The 18713-nt window shown below is 68.1% G+C and overlaps 1 protein-coding gene across 5 annotated transcripts; it reads right to left on the reverse strand.

Annotated features, from left to right (window-relative positions):
- Positions 1-204: 204 nt before the first annotated feature.
- On the reverse strand, positions 205-18713 carry EBF4 (EBF family member 4). 5 transcript variants are annotated; one of them, XM_065836719.2, is made up of 18 exons: positions 18427-18713; positions 17562-17677; positions 13165-13321; positions 12914-12977; positions 12797-12852; positions 12365-12438; positions 11633-11701; positions 7880-7961; positions 6144-6261; positions 4952-5082; positions 4750-4876; positions 4280-4368; positions 3637-3702; positions 3030-3207; positions 2756-2935; positions 2033-2224; positions 1552-1627; positions 205-1463 (listed from the first exon to the last, which is right to left on the reverse strand). In XM_065836719.2, the coding sequence occupies exons 1-17, from the start codon at positions 18682-18684 to the stop codon at positions 1557-1559; spliced, it is 2028 nt and encodes a 675-aa protein (XP_065692791.2). In that variant the 5' UTR covers positions 18685-18713; the 3' UTR covers positions 205-1463; positions 1552-1556. The 5 variants fall into 5 exon arrangements, with proteins under 5 accessions (XP_065692791.2, XP_071664503.1, XP_065692790.2 ...); XM_071808402.1 differs by having other exon boundaries at positions 205-897; positions 4952-5085; XM_065836718.2 differs by having other exon boundaries at positions 4952-5085.

The raw sequence follows: 18713 nt of genomic DNA on the forward strand, positions 1-18713 counted from the left end.
TTGTCCCAGACCCCCCGACAGAGACCCCTGTGCAAAGGGGTGGGATGAAAGGGGGGCCCAGGGAGGATCCATGACCCATCCCCTCTCCCCAGGGCTGTACTCGGGACCCCCACACACTCCCCTTGCTGTGGGGCTGGTGTCACCGTCCCCAGGGGTGTCCCCACATGCTGCCCCTCCCCACTCACAGACCCCCGGAGCCAGTGCCCTTCTGCAAGGCCTTTTATTTCCATGTCAGAAACCCCCCCGCTGCGAGGGACCCCGGGACCACCGGCCTGTGCCACCGCCACGGGGGGACTGGGACCCCAACCCCAGGTCGGGGGGGACCCACCCCCAGCCCCGGGCCCCCTGTGGTCACCTCAGCCTGGGGACATCGGGCCAGGACCCAGCACCAAGCAAGGGGCAACAGAGGGGACACATGTTGACACTGACCAGGGCATGGTGGCACCACCATGGTCATGGCATGAGACATGGCAGGGGACACAGGCACCCCCACGGGGGGGGGGCGGGGGGGGGGAGTGGTTTGGGATTTTTTTCCCTTTTTCTTTATTTACAAACTTCCCGGCCGCTCCCTCCAGGCTGGGGGCTGTGGGACCCCCGGGAATGGGCAGCGCGGGGGGGGCTCCTGCCCACCCACCAGCCCCCGCCTGCTGCTAAAAACAATAACAATATTAACAATAATAGTGATGGAAATGAGGAAAGCGCTGTGGCTGTGTCCTGGGGGGCCAGGCCCGGTGGCTCCTGGGGCCGGGGCCGGTGCTGCCCCCACGCTGGGTGTGGGGCAGTGGGTGTGGGATCTCCCCCCGGGCACCACCGGGGCCCCGATCCCGCGCGGGGGCAGGGGGTGCAGCACAGATCCGGCAGCTGCGGGTGGGCGGCTCCAGATGTGGAGCTGCACATCTGGGGAGAGAGTGCTGGCCAGGGCAGGGAGAGAGCTGGGAAGTGTGGGTCCCACTGAAGCATCCATCCCGCCCCCGAGCACCCGTCCTGCCCCCCAGCATCCGTCCCGCCCCCCAGCATCCGTGTATCGTACCTCGAGCACCCATCCTACCCTGGAACGCCCCCCGCATCCCACCCCGGAGCGTCCGTACCCCCCTGCCCGTGGCTGCTGTTGTCACCCCGTGGGTGTCTTGGTGTCTTTCTGAGGCCAAACCCCGAGGTTTGGGTCACTCCCGGGTCCCCCCAAGGCCCCTCTCTTGCCTGGGGGGGGCTGTGCCAAGCCGCGCCAGTGCTGGCCCTGGCCAGGGTCCCCCCCCACCCTGGGGACACCCCACTGGGGGGTCATCCCCTGTCCTAGGAGGGGGCCGAGCTTGATGGTGCTGGGCAGGGGGTCCTGCAGCCCCACGTGCCCCCACCCCAGCAGGAAGCCCTGGGAGCGGGCTGGGGGGCCACGCTCAGTCTCCATCCATGTTGCGGCTCTGTCCCTGTCCCAGCTCACCCGGGTGGCTCAAGGTGGCCGGGCACAGCTGCAAGAGACGGTGAGGGGTGGGACACTGGGGCGGGGGGGCTGCCCTATTCCAGGGGGATGGGGGGGCAGGGCACCCCAGGACTTACTGTGCTTAGGAATAGGCCAGTCCCTGCAGCGGCCGCGCTGGCGCGTGGAACTTGTCCGAGTCCTCGAATGCCGGGTCTGGGGGGACGGGGGCGCAGAGAAAGGGGGTGAGCTGAGGTGGGCAGACCGGTGGTTATGGGGGCACAGGGTTGGGGGGGACACGGTGCACCCATCCCTGCGGCGCAGCCCCAACCGTGCCTGGGGTGCAGGGGGGAGGCTTGGAGTCAGGCAGGCAGGGGGCGGGCAGGGGGCGGGCAGGGCTGCAGGTTGGGGTGCAGGGGCAGGAGTACAGGACAGGGATGCAAGCTGGGGTGCAGGTTGGGGGGGTGCAATTTGGGATGTGGGTTGGGGTACACGCTGGAGTACAGGCTGGGTGTGCAGGCTGAGGTGCAGGGGTACAGGACTGAGGTGCAGATTGGGTGCAGGCAGGGGGTGCAGTTCGGGGGTCAGGCAGGGGGGCAGGCAGGGCTGACCCCGGCTCACCTGTGAGGCTGCTGGCGCTGGCGCAGGCGGGCGGCGGGGACGGCTGCGGCCGCACCACAGGGGCAAAGGCGCTTTTCTGCTTCACGGCCGAGATCATGTTGACGGGGGAGAAGGAGAAGCCCCCGCTGGGGGTGGCAGCGCCCGCGGGGATGGTGATGGAGGAGGCGCCCAGCGGGGGGCTGGCGGGCACGACTGCGGGAGAGACCCCGGGGGGCTGGGGGCGGCAGCGCAGCCCGGGGACCCCTGGGGACCCGCTCTGCCAGGGCCAGGGCTGGGGTCACTGTCCCCGCTCCCCCTCACCGCCAGCTTTGGGGACTACCAGGGCTGGTGCACAGCTTTGGGGACACCTCGCGGTTGGTGCATGGCTTTGGGGACACACTGGGGCTGATGCAGAGTTTTCAGGGATGTCCCAGGGCCGGTACATGGATTTGGCGACATACCAGGGCTGGTCTGTGGCTTTGGGGACACCCTGGGGTTGGCCCGTGGCTTTGGGGACACTCTGGAGCTGGTCCGTGGCTTTGGGGACACCCAGGGGCTGGTCAACGGCTGTCGGGACACCCAGGGGCTGGTCTATGGCTATGGGGACGCCCAGGGCTAGTCCGTGGCTCTGGGGACACTCGGGCTGGTTCATCGCTTTGGGGACACCCAGGGGCTGGTCTGTGGCTCTGGGGACACCCAGGGGCTGGTCCGTGGCTCTGGGGACGCCGTGGGGCAGCGACTCACTGGCGTAGGGGGAGTTGGCGGTGGAGCCGTTGAGGAAGCTGGGGGAGCCGGGCACCCCCAGCCCGGCCATGCTGCCGCCGTAGCCGGCGATGCCGGCGCTGCCGCTGTACCCCCCGGGCTGCGGCGTGGGGCTGGGCCCGTACCCCCGCGGCGAGACGCTGCCCGTGCCCCGGGCGTACCCTGCGGGCGAGAGGGGCCGCGGTGGCACGGGGGACACAGAGAGGGGGACACGGGGGGCAGGCACCCCCTCCACCCGGCCCAGCCCCCGGCCCACCTTGCTCGGGTCCCTGCGGCGAGTCGCCCATGGTGCCGGGGAGCTGGGTGCCGAAGGAGCCGACCCCCATGACGCCGGGGGGGCCGTGGGTGGCGGCCAGCGCGGAGAGCTGCGCGGGGCCGCGGGGGACGCTGTACAGCGCCTCGGCCACGTCCGCCGCGCGCTTCAGCAGCGCGTCCTGCGCGGGACACGGGGACGCGGTCACCCGCGGGACACGGGGACGCTGTCACCCGCGGGACACGCAGCCGTGGGGGGCTGAGACCCCCAGCTCGTGTCACCTCCCAGGGCACCCGCAGCCCCAAGAGCCCCGGGGTGCAGCATGGGCCGTGTGGGCAGAGATGGGGCGAGGGGCCGGGACCCCCCAGCTGGTGCCGTGGGAACAAAGGCGGCTGCGGAGGCGCCACCCCCAGCCTGGCCCGGCTGCTCCCCTGTCCCTGCGGGGGGGCCCCGCTGCTGACTCAGCGCCCGAGGAATCCTGATGGGAAGCAGATGTGGGGCCGGAGCGCGGGGCGGCTGCAGCGCGGCGGGGGGGGCAGGGGATGTGGGGGGGGCCGGGGGGGTGCAGGGGGGCCCGGCTGGGGGTGCGATGCCCCGGGGGCCGCGGTACCTGGTTGCCGTGGGGCAGCCCATACAGAGCCTCCACCAGATCAGCCGCCCGCTTCAGCAGCACCTCCTGGGCAGGGAGGGGACAAGCTCAGGGGACACGGTCCCCCCGGCCGCATCCGCACCCAGGGGACACGCAGGCACCGCGCTCTGCCACCACCACATCCCCACGCCAGTGACACGTCCCCAAGCCAGCATCTCCTTGAACTGCCATGAGAAGCCCAGAGCCCCAGCCAAGCACTGCCCACCACCCACGGCCTGTGTCCCACGTGTGCCCCTGTGTCCCCCCCACCATGTCCCTGTGGCTCCCCTGTATTCCCCCATATCCCTCCCTGTGTTTCCCCACGTCCCCCCTTCTGCCACCCCCCGCATCCCCCATGTCCCGATGTCCTGCCAGGGGTGCAGCAGGGACCCCACACACAGCAGGGGGTGGGGAGCCAGGCCAGACCCTGGGCTGTACTCAGCACCGGGGGGCGCACCAGGGCTCTGTGTCCCCCTCCCTGTCCCTTGGTCACCTGGCACTGCCAGGGAACAGCCCTGGTTCTGGGCGAGGTGGTGCCAGCACCTATGGGTGACAGTGAGTCTCTGCCCTCACCCGTGGGTGTCCCCGGGCACAGCCCCCCCGTCAAACCCAGGGGGATCCCTACCTTGGGCAGGCGCTCGGGGTCCCCGGGGTGCCGGGGAATCACCTTCTGCAGCCGCTGGAACCCGTAGTCGATGGTGGGCTCGTTCAGTGCTGCCAAGGGACGAGGGGTCAGCGAGGGCCCCCCGCCCCGACCCCATGGGGAAACTGAGGCACGGGCCATGGGGTGCAGGGCCAAGCCAGGGCACAGCAGGGGGGGACACCCCATCCACCACAGGGACACGCCAGCTGTTCCACTGTCCCCACCTGCATCAACTGCCCCAGCGCCCCGTCCTCTCCCACCCCCCCCAGCCTGGCAGCCCCAGCCCCACTGGAGGGTCCCGAGGGGATGGGATGGTGCCCCTTTCCCAGGGGTCCATGTTACTTTCCTGAGGGTCTGTGCCCCTTTCCCGGGGGTCCCTGCCCCATTCCCAGGGGTCCATGTCCTTTTACCGGGGGTCCCTGCCCCTTTCCCAGGGGTCCCGTGTCCCTCACCGGTGTACACGAAGCGTCCCGGGGCGCCCTTGCAGAACTGCTTGGACTTGTAGGACAGCGTCACCTCCACAACACCAGGGATGTGCCGCGGGGGGGTCTGCACCCGGATGGCGTGCGGCGTGATGAGCTGGGGGGCACGATGGGGCTCAGCCTGCAGCCAGGGGGGTCACACCGGCCCCCCCGCCGCCCCGCGCCCCCCTACCTCACTCCACACCAGCACGGTGCCGAAGACCACCTGCAGCCCGTCGAAGAAGTTGTCCCCGATGACGATGACGGTGGCACCTCCGGTGGTCCAGCCCTCGCTGGGGCTGATGGCTTTGATGCAGGGGGTGGCTGCTTCGGGCGGGGGGGGAGAGACAGGGCAGCAGTGAGTGGGGGGGCGCGGGGGGTGGGGGGCGCGAGGCTGGGGGAGAGAGGGAGAGCAGAGGCAGAGTGAGAACCAGGCGGCGGCTGGGGGGACAGACACACGGACATGGATGCACAGACATGGACAGACACCAGGCGGGAGCAGGGGGTCGGGTCAGGCTGTGGGGAGGGACAGGGACAGCGGGGAGGGGACGGGGACAGCGGGGAGGGGACGGGGACAGCGGGGAGGGGACGGGGACAGCGGGGAGGGGACGGGGACAGCGGGGGACAGTGCGCAGGGGACAGACTGGGGGACGGAGAGCACATCGGGGTGGAAAGAGCATCCTCAGGATGGACAGACAGACGGACAGAGAGAGTGAATGGGCCAGACAGGCAGACAGAGCACATGTGAGTTGGACAGAGGGACATGGACGTGGTGGATGCACGGACAGACAGAGGGACAAAGGGGCAAACAGAGAGGGCAGGACAGCCTGCAGGTGCAGGACAGAGGGACACGGGGACAGACAGCAATGGCCAGCGGGTGGGAGGAGAGGCTGTGTGTGTGTGCTGGGTGGACGGACAGACGCGCGGGACACAAGCACGGGCTGGTGCCCCCAGGTCCCTGGCAAGGGGTGCTGGGGGGGGCTGTGGTCTCCAAGTGCTGTGGGGCAGCACTGGGCACCCACACGTCCCCCTTAGGGTCCCAGTGTGGGGACACGGTCACTGGGGCTGCCCTAGCACAGGGGACACTGCGGGGGGAGCAGCACCCGCTGGCACGGACGTGTGTCTGTCCCCCACACCGCCGTGCATGCGTGTGACATGGCACGCATGTCAGGACGTGGCACACATGCGTGGGGACATGGCACATGTGTATTGGCGTGTGGCACACACGTGTTGGGGCACGGCAAACGTGTTGGATGGGGCACACGATTCGGGACATGGCACCGGCATGTCAGGACATGGCACAAGTGTTGGGACGTGGCACACACGTGTCGGGATGTGGCACACGTGTCAGGACACCGCACACACGTGGGGTCCCCCGGACTCACCTTCGGAGGGGTCGAGGCGCCGTGCCCGCCGGCCGTGCTTGGAGTTGTTGTGCACGAACATGTTGTCGGACACGGCCAGGACGTGCCCGTCCACGTTCACCGTCGTCGACACCACCACCTGCGGGACAACCGGGGCCACCGCGTCACCCCAGTGTCCCCCCCCGGTCCCCGACCCCTCCGTGCCCACACGCGCGTGCAAACCCACACCCGCGTGGCCGCGCACGCCTGTGTGTGTGTGCGTGTGTATGTGCCGAGGGGTGTCCGCGGCGCCGGCCGGGGGACCCCACGCCCCAGGGGACACCCCAGCCTGTCCCCGGTGCCCCTGCACCCCGCTCCCCCTTCAGCGTGGACTTGGCTGCTCTCCCGGAGCTGCTCGGCGCTATGCAAATTGGATAGGTCGTTAATCATGTAAAAATGTCACAATTATCATATCTTTACGAGAGGCCCTAATGAAGGCGCCCGTGCTGGGTGGGGGACGGGCCGGACCCCCCCTCTGCTCCGCTCCCCAACTGCAGCTGCTGTGGGGAGAGCGGGGCTGGGGGAGCTGGGGCTCCGGAGCAATTAGGGTTTGCACATTAGGGTTTGCACATTAGGGTTTGCACATTAGGGTTTGCACAGGGGCGATCAGAACCAGGGTCTGCAGGGGGTCCAAGAGGAACCAGAGGTTGGGAATCTGGGTTTGTTGCGTGGGTGAGGGGAATTGGAGTCTGCAGGGGGGTCCAAGAGCAATCGGCGTTTGGGAATCTGGCTTTGCTGGGGGGTGAGGGAACAGGGGTTTGGAAATTGGGGTTTGCAAAACGGGTGAGGGGAGCTGGGGTTCGCAAAGGGGTTGAAAGGAATCGGAGTTTGAATTAGAGTTTGCACATTAAGGTTTGCAAAGGGGGTCACGGTAAATTAGGGTTTGGACATCAGGGTTTGCAAAGGAGGTGAGGGAAACTGGGGTTTGCAAAGGGATCAGAGGGGAATGGGGTTTGCAAATTCGGGTTTGCAAAAGGGTTCAAGAGGAATCGGCATTTGAAAATTAGGGTTTGCAGACGGGGTGAGGGAAACCAAGGGTTGCCAAGGGGTTCAAGGGCAATTAGGGTCTGCAAATTAGGGTTTGCAAAGGGGGCGAGGGAAATTAGGGCTTGGAAACGTGGGTTTGCAGAGGGGTTGAGGGGAGCTGGGGTTTGCAAAGGGGTCGAGGGAAATTAGGGCTTGCAAATTAGGGTTTGCAAGGGGTTCAAGGGGAATTAGGGTTTGGAAATCTGAGTTTGCAAGTTGGGGTTTGCAAAAGCAGCAAGGGAAACGAGAGTTTGCAAGTTAGAGTCTGCAAAAGGGTTCGAGAGCAATTAGGGTTTGCAAAGGGATCAAGGGAAATTAGAGTTTGCAGGTTAGCATTTGTAAAGGGGGTCAAGAGGAATCAGGGTTTGGAAATCGGGGTTTGCAAAGGGGGCGAGGGGAGCTGGGGTTTGCAAAGGCGTTCAAAAACAATTAGGGTTTGGAAATCGGGGTCTGCCGAGGGGTTCAAGAGCAATTAGGGGTCTGCAAATTAGGATTTGCAAAGGGAACAAGGGAAATTAGAGTTTGCAAGTTAGGGTTTACAAAGGGGGAAGAGCAATTACTGTGTGGAAATGAGGGTTTGCAAAGGGCCGGGGGAACTGGGGTTTGCAAAGGGGTGGAGGGGAATTAAGGAATGGATTCCCCAATTTCCCTTGACCCATCCGGGGACTCTGAGCCGGGGTCCCGGTGCCCACCTGGAAGCGCCGCATGTCCCGGGGGTTCCCCGCGTTCTTCAGGCAGTTCTGGTTGCACTTGAGGAAAAACTTGAGGAAAAACCTGGAAGAAAATAAACAGCGGTTGTACCAGGAAATCGAGGGGTCCCAGAGACCCCCACCCCGTCCCTGGGAGCACAGCAGGGCTGAGCGTCCCCACCGTCTTGGTGTCCCCAGGTGGAGGTGGCACCACGAATGTCACATCACGCACCAGAGCGCACGGTGTCCCCTGCATCCCCCCACCTGTGACACACGCGTGGGTGCACCCACAAGCAGGGGGACACAGCCCTGTGCCTGGGGACACGCCAGATGTGTCCCCAGGACCCCCCCACCCCAGAATGTCCCTGTGCACACCTGGGTGCACACCGGGACCCCCACTCCTGGCACTTCTGGGCACCGAGGTGATGCTCGCTGTCCCCAGCCAGGGGACACCCCCCATGCACAGGCACCCTGCGTGGCCACACACGGGGACATGGGGACACTCACCCCGCACACACAGCACACACGTATTTGCTGTGCACCGTGCCCGCCCGGCACACTGTGCCAGCTGGCTTTGCCATGCCGTGTCACTGCACCAAGTCCCCAAGCTGTGCCAGGTCACCCCGCTGCGCCAGGGCACCGTGCCACCCGCGGCCACCATGCATGCCAGGTCACCGTGCTGTGCCAGAGCAGCGTGCCACACCAGGGCACTGTGCCATACATGGTCACTGTGCCATGCCAGACCACCATGTCCCTCCGTGTCACCTCCGTCCTCTGGCCTGGCACAGAGTGGCCCATGTCCCGGTCCCCTCACTGGTGTGCCGGGCTCCGTCCTGCCCACACGGGCACCGCATGGGGCTGGTGCCTCCATCCCGCTGTGCCACCCTGTCCTATACCAGTGTGACATCCTATTCTGTCCCAGTGTGCCACCCTGCCCCTATCCCACTGCGCTGCCCTATCCCTGTTCCAGCATCCCACCCTGTCCCCATCCCGTCTTAGTAGCTGGGTCCGGCATCTCGTCTGAGCCCCCAAACCAGCGGCTGACTCCACCACCTCAGTCCAGCCCCCCGGTGCCCACCGCAGCCCCCAGCTCTGTCCCCCAACTCCCTGACCGCTCCCCAAGGGCTGCAGCGGGGCAGGGGGCTGGGAGGGGGACACAGGCACCCAGCAGGAACAGCCCCAGGGCCCCGTCAGCTGCTGGGGGCGGGAGGGGACACTGGGGAGCACAGTGCACCAGGGCCATGGGCACCCCGGGACCCCTCGGGCGCAGGGATGGGTGCAGCCCCCCCCCGCCCCATTCTGTGGGACACGGTGGCCACAGCCAGGGGACATCGGGCCAGCTGGACCCCCCAGGGGGCGCTGGGCACCTTGTGGGCCCCTGTGCAGGGAGGGGACCCCCAGACCGCGCCAGCACCGGGGCACATGGCGAGGGGCCCCCCAGTGGTGACGCTGCCCACGGGAGACACTTTTCCCGGGCGAGGGCGGGAAGAGGGGACCCCCCCGTGTCCCCCATCCCCGTCACCCGGCGGGTGGTAATCAGGGGAAGGAAGGAGCCGGAAAACGGCCGGAACGCCCCCCACCCCCCCGCCAGGAGATTGACAGGGGCAGCGTGGGGTTGGGGGGACCCCCCCAGCCCCCCCACTGCCGGGGGGGCCCATCCCGAACCCCAGGTCGGCCGCGTCCCCCCCGAGCGGCAGCGGCGCATATGGGCCCGCGAGTTAAAAATACCGGCGCTGCGCATGCATTAGCATCGCTAATGGCAGCGCTGCCCATTTAATATGCAAATTCCCGGCGCTGCTGCCGAACACCTTCTGTTCCGAGCGCATAAATTTGAATTTGCAATTAGAATAATCTTGTATAATTAATGAAAAGCGTCAATTTTAGCTCCTAAGTAATTTGATTAACATGTTGATAGGGCACTTATCGGGCTCTCTAAACCAGTGGGGCTGGGCGTCGGGCTGGGGAGCGGGGCCGGGGGGGCCGGGGGAGCGGGCGGCGGGGCCGGGGACCCGCCTGGCCCCGGGTGACCCACGGGGGCCCTGGGGACAGAGGGGGACACGGGGAAGCCCCCCGGACAGGGATGGGGGTGTCACCTCCTTGGAGTGCAGCCCCGAGGGGTCTGTGGGGAGAAAGGGCTGGGGTGGCCTTGGGGACACTGGCCCTGGGAGGGGACACAGCCCCTACCCCAGCGCAGGGGGGTCACAGGCCACCCGGGACCCCCTGCGCACCCCAAAGGCACTCGCGTGGGTGCAGCGCCCAGGACACCCCTGGGATGAGGTGGCTGAGGGGACACGGGGACGTTGTTACCGGAAGGTTTGTATTGGCTGGGCCAGAGTTCCGGGGCTGTGACCTCCACATCTGGCCAGGGCACATCTGGTTGGGGGTGGGGGGACACAGCTGGTTGGCGCTGGCAGGGTGGGGGGAACAGGGGGTGGGGACCTGTCACAGCGGGGATGGTGTCACCCAGGGGGGCAACAGGGATTGGGAGGGGGTGAGCAGGGTCTGCCCAGTCCCCAGGGACCCTCCAGCACCCTGGGGACACGGTGCTGCCCACAGGGACTCCTGGGGTCCCCCGTGCAGGCAGGGGGAGGCGAGGAGGGGGCACAGCGCTGGCCAGCCCCATCCTGCCCCTGAGGCCCCCTGGCCTGGAGCCAAGGTGACCGAGTCCTGCAGGGTGACACGGGGCCCCTAAACCCCCCAGCACCCCCAGAGCGCCCGGGCTGCACTTGGTGTCACCGGGGGTGAGGAGACACATGAGGGGTCCTGCACAGGGACAGAGGGATGGGGACAGGACACGGTGGGTGGAGGGGCAGACGGACAGATGGACAGAGGTGTGGGGCCTGGGGGTGCTGTGCGATGGGGGGAGGAATTGCTGGAGGGTTGGTGAGACGGGTGGAGGAGGGAGGGAGGAAGCAGAGAACAGGGGAAGGGGTGAGTGGATGGATGGACAGATGGAGGGATGGACAGAGGGAAAGAAGGATGGAGAACAGGGATGGACGGAGGGAAAGAGGGACAGGTGGATGGATAGGTGGATAGAAGCATGGACAGACAGAAGGATGGGTGGATGGAGAAGGACAAGGCTGGACAGACAGAGGGATGGGTGGATGGAGGGATGGAGAAGGACAAGGATGGACAGACAGAGGGATGGGTGGATGGAGGGATGGAGAAGGACAAGGATGGACAGACAGAGGGATGGGTGGATGGAGGGAGGGCAGTCCATGCTGTCCAGGCAGGGCAGAAGGACACGGCTGTAGATGGACAGACAGACGCCCGCCACAGTGCCAGGAGGATGTGGTGTCCCTGTCCCCACCAGCGAGCACTGCCCATGCCCAAGGCTTTCAGTCCGCTCAGTGCTGGCCCTGGGTCCCATCCCGCACGGGGACAGGGACACCCCGCACTGTGGCGCATGTGGGGCCTGGGGACACGGTGTGGCGCCAGGTGGCCCCGGGCTGTCCCCACGGCACATGGCCACCACCGCCGGGGCGCCCGGATGTCACCTGTGTTATTTATTTGTTGGATGCACATCAGAAGCGCTCAGTGACAGCAACCTGGCTGTCCCCTGGCTGTCCCCTGGCTGTCCCCTGGCTGTCCCCGCAGCCGGACCGGGGCACCGCGCGCCCTCCCAGCCCCCACACCGCTCCCCTGCTCGTTAGTGCTAACGAGGCAGCGCTCGCACCTGCTCCCCGGCCCAGGGGACTCCCCGTCCCGGCCCCCGGGGTCCCCCGCCGCCCCCTCCCGTGCCCGGGCCCCCCGTACCTGTCGATGATGACGGGGTCGGACGGGGTCTCGTTGCGGTTCCCGCAGCTCTTCTTGTCACAGCAGCGGCTGGGGACAGGAGCGGGTGTGAGGGGAGCGGCGGGGGCAGCCCCGCACCCCCCCCCCACCCCGGGGAGAGCCCCCATTCCCACCCCCTGCCCCCCATCATCACCCAGCCCTGCGCGGCTGAGCGGGGCGGGGGGGGCCCACAAGGGCGCAGGGGGCTGGGTAGGGGACCCCAGGAGAAGAAGCAGACATCAGACGGGTGACACCAGGACATGGGAGGCTGTGGCAGCGAGGACACCACTGGGGTACCCCCTTACCCACCCAGTGCTATGGAGTTGGGCTCCAATTTGGGGCTCTCAGTGCCCCCCAGCCCTGGAAATGCTCAGTGAGCCAAGGGGGGGCTCTGAACGGGGGTGTCCCATCCCTGCACCTTCCCTTGGGGACACGGTGTCACCCAGGGGGACAAGGCGGCACTTGCGGTGCCAGCAAACACGGTGGTGTCGGCCCCGGGGGGCGCAGCGGGGAGGGGGGGCCCAGCCCTGGCTTCGTTAGCGCGGCTCCTGGAGATCAATTAGCGGTGCTGGCACGGAGCGCTAATTTGCACAAACACCGAGCGCCAGGGAGGTAAACAAGAGCGGGGCTAATGGGGCACTGGGGACCCCGTGCCAGCCGGGGGGGCTGCACTCGCTGTCCCCCCAGTCCGGGACCCCCGTGCCCCCCACCTACCTGCACATGATCTCGTGGGTGAGGAGCACCCGGCACATCTCGGGGTTCTTGTCCTGCCCCTCGTAGATGATGGCCTGGGGGGTAAAAAAGAGCGGGGAGGGGGGTGCCACCACCTCCGGGCACCCTGCGTGTCCCCGCCACCACCTGTCCCCAACCCATGGACCCTCCCCGGGTGACCCCGGCTGGGCAACTGTGTGCGCGCACCCAGATGTGTACAGATGTGTACAGATGTGCTGCTCTGCCCCTGCACAGACGTGTCCCTCCTTACCCCCCCAACACTCACATCTGGGTGTCTGGGGGTGCTGGGGGGACTGTGGTGGACAGGGATGCTGGGGGGGCTGTGGGGTGTTGGGGGGGCTGGAGGGGGCAGGGGTGCTGGGGGGTTCTGGAGTGTTCCTGGGGGGCCAGGGGCCGCCAGCCCCCCGCTGGTACCTGCTTGGACATGGAGTCGATGAGGCGCACGTAGAGGTCCTGCTCGGTGCGGAGCCCTGCGGTGACATGGGGGGGTCAGGGCCGCCCGCGCCCCCGGCCCCCCCGCCCGGCACCCACCGTTGCTGTACAGCAGCTGCAGCCGGTAGTGGATCCCATTGTTGGTTTTCTCGCCGTTCTGCTCCTGGGGGAGGACGGTTGGATGGGGGGGGTCCCCTCTGGGTGCTGCGGAGCCGTTCCGGCAGCTCCCACACGTGCAATGAGTTGGGGTGAGGTCTCAGCCTTGCAGCACCGGCTCCCCTGTCCCCCCACAAGCCGGGCAGCGTCCCCATCGCCGCCACCCCCCATCCCCGCCGCCCCGGGGGCCTCACCCGCTCCTTCTCCACGAAGTCGATGAAGGAGGTGCGCTCGATCTCCACGGGCTGGCCCTGCCGGTCGTACATGGCCAGGACGAAGTGGAAGAAGTTGGATTTGCGCAGGTTGGACGGCGGCTGCTTCTCAAAGTGGGCGCGGGCCAGGCCCACCCCGCTGCGGCAGGACGGGGTGAGGGGGGGACCGGGACCCCCGCACCCTGCCCGGGACCCCCCAGCTCTGGGACAGGCTCAGTGGGAACTGCTGGACCCCCCGCAGTGGGTGACAATGGTCCCTGAGCCCCTGGGGTGCTGCGGACCAGGATGGGGGTGACACAGGGTGGGACACCCAGCAGCTCTTGAGCAGTGTCACCTTTCCCCAGCTCGGGGCGCAGGCACTGGGGACAGGAGGGGACATCTCTGACCCCTGCACCCAAGCCCACCCCCATGCACCCTCTGCCCACACCAGTTTGCTTGTGGCTCCAGCTGCTCCAAGGGCCACCACTGCTGTCCCTGCAGGGACACAGCAGGTGACAGGACAGTGACAGCACGGGAGGGTAGCAGAGCCATCCCCAGGGACAATGGCTCCAGCACCGGCCAGTCCTCATCCCGGTCACCTTGTCCCCAACCTGGCTGGTCCCTGTCCCCAAGGGGTGCCCACTGAAAGGACCCGCTGCCACCACCCCCAGCCACGGAGGGACACGACTGTCACCCAGTGGGTGGCCCGGGAACGGGTAGGGGGGGTAACACCCAGCCCCCTGCCCACAGCCCCTCCGGGAGGGCCATGGAGAACAGGAGCCCCTGGGGAGGAGCAGGACCCCCAACATCCGGACCCCTGCATGGAACACAGCACATGGGTGGGGGTCAGGGTGGGGGTCCACGAGCGCTTCCCCCTCCAGCCCCAGAGGACCCCCCACTTACAGCTGCTCCAACTGGGGGGCCCTTTGCTCCCGCACAGCTGAACCCCCCATCCTGCTCCTCCTGGGGCTGACGCTGCCCAGCACCCACCCCTGCACCCCAGCTCCACGGGACATGGGGACACCTCCCAGGGCCCCCCCCAGCCAGAGCCACCCACGTCTCCCCCAGACAGGAAGAGCAAAGGGGGCCCAGCCCTCCCAGCAGCCCCAGGAGCTGCCACCCTCATCACCCTTTAATGAGGCTCCCCGGGTGTTAATTACCCCGGCACCACCCCCGGCGCAGCCGTGGGCACCAGCCAAGGCCAAGCCAGAGTCCAGGCCCCGCAGCCCCAGGGACGCGGCTCCCTGACGAGGGGAAACCTCGTTAAGCTGATTACCAGGGAGCCCCAGCATCCCCAGTGGGCAAACACCGGGGCACACGTCCGGGTGTCCCTTGTCCCCAACCGGGGGTCTGACCCGCGCTGGTGGGTTTGTTCTCAGAGCCACCCCTGTGGCATTTGGGGGTGCTGACCCCCCAGGACCCCACAGCTCCCATCCCAGTGCACCCAGCTCCCCAGGGGATGGGGACCCAGTGCCACAGGACCCCGCTGTCCCCGGCAGCATCCCTGGGGCTCCCAGCTGATGAGATGGTGACACGGGGCAGCGAGCCAGCACCCCCACCCCCCATTTCCCCCTGCCCCCCCCAAGGTTTGGCCCTAAAGTGCCGGGGGGGCGATGGAGCCGCCAGCCGGGGTAATGGCTGCGTCCCCGCGCCAGCGCTGCGAGCCCCGCGCTCCCAGCCGCTGCCATTAATTATTAAGGGCAATCAGCGCATTTCCTAGCAGCGGGGCTGGCCAGCGGCTCTTACAGGAAAGCAGCAGCTTCCCTTGGCCCCCCCATCCCGCAGCCGCGGCTCTGCAAACGGGGGTGAGGGGGAGTCACCCCCAGTGCCTCTGCCTTGCCCTGGGACCCCGGCCCGGGTGCCGCTGGCATCACCCAGGGACCCTGCGGTGGCTGTGGGGTCCCTGCGTGGCTGTGGGGTCCCAGGGGAGCAGGGGGCTCCCTGCGGGTGCCAGTGTTTGCAGGGGGGTGGTAGGAGCCCCCTGCCAGCTGGGGGTCCCAGAGGGGTGCGGGATGCAGGATGGGGACAGGATGGGGGTGGCAAGCACCCCACGAGCACATCCACACATGTGGCACAGGTGGCACAGCTCAGCTGTGGGGTCCCACGGTGGGACAGGGAGAGGAGGGGACCTGGGGAGCAGCACAGAGTGCCCCACACTCAGCTTGGGGGCTGGCGTGGGTAGGGGGTCTGCAAGCCCCGTCCTCACACACCGAGTGTGTGGGACCCCGTGGGCACACGTCCCTGTCACCAGGCAGCACCACCCAGCTGTCCCACCCTGCGTGCCCCCCGCGCCGCTGGGGACAGGGACGGGCAGGAGGGGGCTGGATTTCACCCCCTTTCTCACAGCCCCGCTCCAGGGCGTGGGGAAGTTTTGGGGTGCGCAATGGCAAGGTCAGCACCCCCTGCACCCCGGCTCAGGCACTGCAGCCCCCCGGCACTGCCCACCAGCCCCCTGCAGCCGGGGGCCCAGGGGTCCAGGCTGGGCTGTGGCACAGACTGTCCCCCCCAAGTGGCTGTCCCCTCCTGGCGGTGGCTGTCCCCCCACCAACAGTGACTGTCCCCACACCAGCAGTGACTGTCCCCCCCATGGTGGCTGTGCTGGCACAGAGCTGGGTGGCTTTGCCGCCTTGCCAGGGAGTCACTGCAGTTTCCAAGCACCTTGCAGTATTTGCCAACATGGCAGCTTTGGGGGAGCCTCAGGGACCCCCAGGGGCCCGGCCGTGGGGCGCAGCCTCTGGTGCAGTCACCGTCCCCATCAGCGAGTCGGTGGCAGCACTGACACCACAGCTGGGGACCCTGAGCTTGGGGACAGTGCACACAACCAGGTGATCTCAGCCATGGAGAGGGTTGGTGCCAGGGATGTCCTGCTCTGCTGGGGCCCCGTGCACAGGGGACACCCCCCAGAGCCCCAAACCTGCTGTGCCCAGCCAGGCAGAGGATGTGGGTCACCCCAGGTGTCACCTGTCACCCCTGGACACAGCACAGTTCAAGCACAGCTCCCGCACTCCTGAACCCCACAGCGCACACTGGGGGGACATCTGGGGACAGTGGTGAAGGTCCCCCAGCTGCAGCCAGGACCCCTCTGGTCCAGGGTGGAGAGAGAGCAGGGGACATGGAGCCCCGCAGGGAGGGCAGGGGATGGGGACACGGAACATGGAGAGAGGGCAGGGGATGGGGACAGGGCACACGGAGCTCCTGGGGTGGGCAGGGGTTGGGGGTGGGGACAGCGGGGACATGGGTGGCCACTGGGGACATGGGTGGCCATCGGGCTCTGTTGAGCCGGTAGCACAGGCTGCCCGAGTGGCTGTGGCATCACTCACCCCAGCCGATGCCACCAGCCCTGCCCGGGTGACAGGGATGGCACCGCTGCCAGCCCTGCCCTCACCCTGGGCTGGGGCTCAGGGTGCAGCTCCTGTCCCCAGTGGATGCACGGCACAGTATGGCATGGCATGGCACAGTATGGCATGGCATGGCACAGTATGGCATGGCATGGTGTGGCATAACATGACACAAGCCCCTCGCAGCCCCAGCAGCAGCTCCTGCTCCCCTGCCAGCACCCACCAACCCTCCCAACGTGGGACAACAGGCCTGGCACACATGGGGTGCCAGGGGCTCAGGGTACCCGGGGTGCTGCAGTCTGTGGGGTCCCCGGGGTGCCCAAGGTTTGCAGGGTCACCCAGAGGCCCTGGGAACCCAGGGGACTTGTGGCACCCGGAGTGCCTGAAGCACCTGGAGGGCAGGAGGTACCTGGGGTGCCCAGGGGTCCCAGGGTGCTGCGGGTGTGGAGTGCCCAGGGTTCCCAGGGCGTGCAAGGTGCCTGGGGTGCCCATGGCACCTGGGATTCCCACAGCACTCGGGATGCCCGTGGAGCCTGTGGGACCTGGGATGCTCGTGGTACCCAGGATGCCCACGGAGTCTGGGATGCTCACGATGCCCAGGATGCTCACGGTACCCAGGATGCCCACAGTGCCCAGGATGAGCACTGCACCCAGGATGCCTATGGGACCTGGGATGCTTGCGGTACCCAGGATGCCTGGGATGCGCACAGTGCCCAGGTTGCCCGTGGAGCTTGGGATGCCCACAATGCCCAGGATGCTCACAGTGCCCGGGATGCCCGTGGAGCCTGGGATGCCCACAATGCCCAGGATGCTCACAGTGCCCGGGATGCCCGTGGAGCCTGTGATGCCCACAATGCCCAGGATGCTCACAGTGCCCGGGATGCCCGTGGAGCCTGGGATGCCCACAGTGCCCAGGATGCTCACAGTGCCCGGGATGCCCGTGGAGCCTGGGATGCCCACAATGCCCAGGATGCTCCCAGTGCCCGGGGTGCCCGTGGAGCCTGGGATGCCCACAATGCCCAGGATGCTCCCAGTGCCCGGGGTGCCCGCGGAGCCCCTTACCTCTGCGCTGCCGTGCTGGCGTCCAGGATGCCGGTGCCCTGCAGCCAGCGGACGGAGGGCAGCCCGGCGGTCAGCGGCTCTTCCTTCATGGGCAGGCCCCCCCGGGGCAGCGGCTCCTGCACGGAGAACATGGCAGGGGCTCAGCGGTCGCCCCCCGCCCTCAACTTTCCTGCCCCGGGCCCGGCAGCGGAGCTCAGAGCCGGGCAGGTGCCGGGGGCCGCCGCCGTCCCGGCCGCCGGGGAAGCGGCATCTGCGGCGGGTGAGCGGGAGGGAGCGGGGGGAGGCTCGGGGAGGCTCGGGGGGAGGCGGGAGGCGGAGGCAGGCGGAGGCAGGGCCGGAGAAGTTGGAGACGGAGGCGACCGGCAGCCAAGTGCGGGGACCGGGAGGGGAAGGGGCGGGGGGGGCTGGAGGAGGGATGGGGAAGACGGGGGAGGAGTGGAGGGAGGGATGGAGGGAGGCTTAGAGGAGCGGAGGGAGGGATGGAGGGAGGCAGAGGAGGAGTGGAGGGAGGGATGAGGAAGGCTCAGGGGAGCGGAGGGAGGGATGGAAAGAGGCAGAGGAGGAGTGGAGGGAGGGATGAAGAAGGCTCAGGGGAGCGGAGGGAGGGATGGAGGGAGGGATGGTGAAAGCAGAGGAGGAGTGGAGGGAGGGATGAGGAAGGCTCAGGGGAGCGGAGGGAGGGATGGAGGGAGGCTGCGAGGAGCGGAGGGAGGGATGGAGGGAGGCAGAGGAGGGGTGGAGGGAGGGATGGAGGGAGGCTGAGAGGAGGAGTGGAGGGATGGAGGGGGGAGGAGAACGGAGAGGGGCGCGGGAGGGGCAGACGCGGCCCGGGATGGGGCGGGGGCGGGCGGCAGCGGCTCGTTACCGGGCGGGCGGCGGCGGCGGCGGGCGCGGCGCGGGGGGGCGGCGGCAGCGGCGGCGGCGGCAGCAGCGGCAGCAGCAGCAGGAGCGGCCGGGAGGGGGGCTCGGGGGGCGCCGGGGGCCCGGGGGCACCGGAGGGGCCGGGGGCGCCGCCTCCCCGCCGCCGCCCCGCGCCCCGGCCCCGCCGCCCCGCCGCGGCCACCAGCACCATGAGCAGCAGCACCGGGCGCCGCGGCCCCGCCGCCCCGCCGGCCCGGGCCATGCCGCCGCCGCCTCCCCGGGGAGGCAGGG

The sequence above is a fragment of the Patagioenas fasciata genome, chromosome 4, assembly GCF_037038585.1.
Source record: "Patagioenas fasciata isolate bPatFas1 chromosome 4, bPatFas1.hap1, whole genome shotgun sequence".
In the NCBI taxonomy this organism is placed as follows: Eukaryota; Metazoa; Chordata; class Aves; order Columbiformes; family Columbidae; genus Patagioenas; species Patagioenas fasciata.